Genomic DNA, 5,131 nt, shown 5'->3' with positions numbered 1-5,131 from the left:
GGAATAAGACCAGCTCCTGCGGCCCCCGCTCCCACCTCGCACACCCGGGGCCTGGGCCTGGTCTCCCCCTCCATTCCCGGAATGGGTTGGGCTCCCTTCCAGTCCGGGCCTCAGTGCCCCTTCTTCACTCCCCTGCCTCCCTCCCTGCCCTTCCCAGCCAGGTTCACGTGGACTAATTTCAAATTCCAAATTCCAGACTTCAGCACAAATATCTTCCCCTCCTCCACGCTTTCCTTCACCATGCTCAGATCTAATTAAATCAAATCTTCCTATTCGCTACTCTCACGGCACCACACCTCACTTTTGCTGGCACTTAATTGTAATTATGAATTTTTTTTCCTCAACGATTAGATTGATCAATCAACCATTGACATCTATGAACAGGGGCTTCTTGGTGGGGTTTATTTGACAGGCAAAGGACTGGCCCAATGGCCTTCCAAGCCTAGTCAGGCCTGCCCCAGCTGGCCCCGCCCCTGACCACTCCCATCACGTGATGGCCTCACCGCCTTATAAGAGGGAGCGCTCGTAACCGCGAGCAGTCAGTCAGCTTTCTGCCGGGCTCCGAACTAGGACCGCTGGGTGCTGCCTCCTGCCTGCCTGCCTGGTAGGGGGCGCATTTGAAGGCGACGTCGGAGCCATAGCCTTGATCCCGTGGACGCCTCCAGCTCCTCAGGCCTCTCCTCATAGAAGAGAGCCAGCTGCAGGGAGATCAGGTGTGTGTCTGGGGGTCCCTGAGGGGTGGGTAGAGTTTGCGTGGGTACAGGTGGGGACAGAATCCTCAGTGCTCTAGAAGGCCGAGGCCGCATGCATTGTCACCGCTGTCTTCTTCGCAACGCCGTTCCCCATCCTCCATCTTTTTTCTCTCTTCCGCTAAGGAGGGATCATTCCTCCAGGAGGCCTAAGTTTCCCCGGTACCAGTTTTGCCTGAAGAAACTGGGATAAGTTAATCAAGCTGCCTCTAGGCCAATCCCCGCTTGCTACTGGCTCCACTTGGAAATCCCTTACAATGTGGAAGTCTCCCCCCACCCCAACTCCCACCTTCACAGGAGCCCTTTGGCTGCGCCCCGCAGGCTCAGTGCAAATACTCTGAGACCCGCGAGCGGCAGTGGCCCTGGAGGAGGGGGTGAGGTGGGGTCCGCATCGCTGCATGACGCTTGGGAAATTAAGCTGCGGTTTAACACCCTGACAGACACGTTTTCCTCCCCACCCCCTCCCGCAGATTCCTCATGGAGGAACCAAGGCTCTCGAAACGACTTCTCTCCATGGCCCCAAATCAAGGTACCATCAAACGCCTACCACTCTCTTTTTAATTTTTTCCAGATTTTTACTTTACCTTTGGTATTGACTTATAGAACTTATATATGCAAATGTGACATGTTATGAAATGCAGCAGCCCATGCTCCTTCTCAATCTCCCATAGCTTTGGAACCACCACCTCCACCTGGGTAGCCATTGCTTCTAGCATTTCCTCTCATTGTTTAAATAACATGCGTACCCTACTGCTCTTTCTTTTTCCGCTTAGACTTTATTTACCGTCTTCCCGCTAGAGTAGTGGAGTATTTAGCTGTAGTTCACAGATTCCCACCACCACCACCACTCACCCAGCCACACCCATCTCAGGGCACACACCCTCTGCCCCTCCCCAACCGCCCAGGAGCCAGTAGGACACTAGGATTACTTTGCACCCCTTGCATAACTTGAGTTTTCCAGGACTTGATACTTCTCCTGGGTTATTACGTGTTTACTTATCACGAGTCTATCCCTCAATTCTTCCCCAATTGCTTAAATTCAAACTCAATCAAGCGTTCTCTCAGTTTCACTTTCTCATAGCCTGCTTCAACCGGGACTGGCTGCTCTGAGTCAGCTCCCAGCTTCCACTCCAGGATCTCCCTTCCACATCATCTGGGAAATTCCTTTTCCTCTTTTGAATTTTATCCCATTTCCTTTATCTGGTGTCTTTTTCTTTCTCATTTTACTTTTTCTCTTTGGAAGAGTGAGTCCTTACACTATGTCTCGATCTACGTATGATAAACCAGTACTCTCACCTTGTTCTTTTCTGGAGGTATTGGAATTTGATGGGCATTGCCAAATTATTCTTGAAAACATTTCCCTTTATACACTGTCCTAAATCTTTTAATCTTGTCTAGTTTGATAGGCACATTACAATAAAGCATGCCTTGAAGGGAAATTATTTAAGATCTTGCTTGTCTGCAAACATCTTCATTCTAATTCCTAAGGGATACTTTGGTTGGATATTAAATTTTGGGTGGGAAATCCATTTCCCTCGAAATTTTGAAGACATTTTCTATAATCTTCTAGATTTAATTGCTGCTTTTGAGGTGTCTGATTTTTGAGACATGTTGAATCCTGACCCTTTCCATATGGCCTTTCTTCCCTTTCTCTTTCTCCCTCTCTGGAAGATTTTAGGATCTTTCATTGTCACCAGCACTCTGGAACTTTATGGGGATGTGTCTCAGTAACAATACACTTCTAATTTTCTTATATTTTATCTTCCTTCCTTTCCATCATTTTGGATTTTTGCTCTCTTTTCTGGGAGATCTTCTCAACTTTATCCTCCAAAATTTCCATGGAGATTTTCATTTCTGCTCTCATAATTTTAATTTCAAAAAGCTGTGGTTTTTCTGAATATTCCTTTTCAAAATACCCTATAATTGATTCATGGGCATAATTCCTTCTATCTGTCTGGGGATATTAATTATAGATGTTTTTGGAAAGTCTCATCTGTGGCATAAACTGTTTCCTCCAAGTTGGCTTTTCTTGTGTTATTGTTCTGTCTCTTGTGTTAGAACCTTTCCTCTGATGTTTGGTGATCTCTGATTGCTGCTTATAGTTTAAAAATGGGACCCAGAAGAAGCTGTTGCGAGCTCCAAGCTCGTGGATGGGGCTTGTTGATTGGGTTCCACAGAATAGATATGGTTGGGCTATGAAATTGGGCAACCTTAGATGTCAGTTTCTTGGGACTTTTTCTTAGGCTACACAGGTTTCCCAGGGAAGAATCTTCAGATGATCTTCAATGCCTACTCTGTCATTGATAACATTTCTGTAGACGTTTGTCTAGTTTTGGACTTCCTGTTCTGTTCCATTGCTCAATCATGTATCTGTGTGAACGCCTCCCCTCCCTGCCAAACTAGCCTATAGCTACCCCAGGCTTTTTTCCTCCTGGAAGCCATGCAACTACCCCCGGCCCCCCTGTCACCTGGAATCCTCTCCCTCCCTGCTATCTCTACTAATCCTCTCCCGCCTTTGCCTTGCTAAATCCCACCCATCCTTGATATCCCTGGCTTAGGTTAAATTCTCCAATAAGACTTTCTGATCATCTCCTTCCCAATACATGTTAAGATGCTTACTTGCATCTGATAGTAATCTAAACATTTCTCTTGTAGTAACTCAGTTCTTGTAAGGACCCAGGGGTTGGCATGTTATTATACCAATTTATGAAAATGGCCACTGATGCCCAGATAAGTGAAGCTGCCTGGGAATACAACGCCAGCATTCTGGATCCGGAGCCACCTCCCTTATGATACCCTTCACCTCCCAGCTGGTCACTCATTAGCATCATTCATTTTTAGGTGTTCTGTTTGTCTCTCCTACTGAGGTTTAAGCACAGTGAGGGCAGGCAGTGTGTCATTTTTATTCAAACTCATCCTCTGTAGGGAACTGTAGACTCATTTACTTATTAGTAAAATGGCGATCATAATATCTGACTGACAAGGTCATTGCAAGGACTTGAGAGGCTCATGGAAAGTGCTGAGCCCAGGCTAGGCCCTTGGGCAGAGTGCTCCTGAGGGCTCACCCTGCAGGCATCTCCTGACCCTCACTCTGTTTGCCCGGTTTCTCCTGGGCCCTCCCTGAACCCCTCTCCTGGCCTCCCTTCCTGAAGCTTCCTGGGCAGCCCCTACTCCATCTCCTTATACTCTGCTTCTCTTTTAGCTTCAGGTGGGCCTCCTACAGAGCCAGGCTGCTCTGGTGTGGACTGTGAAGACCCTGTAGACCCAGTCCAACCGGCAAAACCCACTGCTTATGTGAAACCCATGAGATGGGAGCCCCCAGCTCACGCAGAGCCAGCTCGTCCTGCAGGAAGAAGCTGGCGCAGGGGAAGAAGCTGGCGGGCAGGTCGAGGCCGCGGCAGTGGGGCTGGGCTTCTCAGGGTCCTGGGCCAGAGAGTGGCGCCAGGCATATACCTCCTGAATTACCATGGAGAGCCAGGCCACCAGGGGGGACCAGAAGCCGGGCATACCCCAGCCTTCTCTTTTACTGAAGCAGCTCGTATGCCTGGAATTGTGCAGGAAGGCCCTGGCCCCTATGCAGCCCAGCCTGAGGTGGGGTTTCAGGAGCCACTTCCTGCTCCTGGGCCTGTGGCTGTGGCCAGGCAGCCCATGTTGGCCCTCTATCCCTGCCTCGGGTTCAGGCCCCTGGGTGGCTCATTTATTTTGCACATCGTGCAGACCTCTAGTGGCACCTCCGTGCACAGGGTGCCAGTGTTCCTTGCCCACTTTGACTTTGCACACTAACCTCTGTCACACATATTGCTGCCAGCCTCCTTTTCTTCCACCTGGTCTTTCCCCCTATCCTCAAACTCTAGCCCCATTTCTGCTCCACTCCTCCCTGCCCATCCCAGTCAGAGCCCTTACTTTGTGTTTTCATAGCCTCCAAGTCCTCCTCCCAGGATCCTGACAGTCGTCCATCTGCTTCCAATGCCCCTCTTGCCTCCGCTTTGTATGTTCTGTCAAAGATACACATGCATGGAGTTCCTCAATGCTTATTCAAATAAACCAGCAGCTCTCTGAGTCCTTTTAATGTGCTTATATTAAAATCCAATTAAAGATACTTGGGATGAAAAACAAGGTTGTTGGAATCCAAAGTTATGTTGATGGTTTGAATCACAGAATAGTTAGGACTGAGGAATAAAAACTACATATTTGGGCAAGAGAGAGATGGACAGTGTGACAGAGCAGTCATCCATGGAGCTCATGGGATCCATTGTCCTGAGGATCCACAGATGATCTAACGTGGAGCTCCCCAGGGATCCATCATCCTGTGGATCAGATGTCATGTAACATGGAATTCTTCCGGGATCCATTGTCCTGAGGATCCACAGGTCACGTAAGGT

At 48.7% G+C, this 5,131-nt stretch overlaps 1 protein-coding gene across 1 annotated transcript; it reads left to right on the top strand.

Moving 5' to 3' along the window:
- The first annotated feature begins 473 nt into the window (after nucleotides 1-473).
- On the top strand, nucleotides 474-4,808 carry PRR20G (proline rich 20G). Its single transcript, XM_055260002.2, has 3 exons — nucleotides 474-713; nucleotides 1,220-1,278; nucleotides 3,952-4,808. The coding sequence occupies exons 2-3, from the start codon at nucleotides 1,227-1,229 to the stop codon at nucleotides 4,530-4,532; spliced, it is 633 nt and encodes a 210-aa protein (XP_055115977.2). The 5' UTR covers nucleotides 474-713; nucleotides 1,220-1,226; the 3' UTR covers nucleotides 4,533-4,808.
- The last annotated feature ends 323 nt before the right edge of the window (nucleotides 4,809-5,131 follow it).

This window comes from Symphalangus syndactylus, chromosome 21 (assembly GCF_028878055.3).
Source record: "Symphalangus syndactylus isolate Jambi chromosome 21, NHGRI_mSymSyn1-v2.1_pri, whole genome shotgun sequence".
Taxonomy (NCBI): Eukaryota; Metazoa; Chordata; class Mammalia; order Primates; family Hylobatidae; genus Symphalangus; species Symphalangus syndactylus.
The sequence above is the reverse complement of the archived record's forward strand: the minus strand, read 5'-3'. Positions and strand labels throughout refer to the sequence as shown.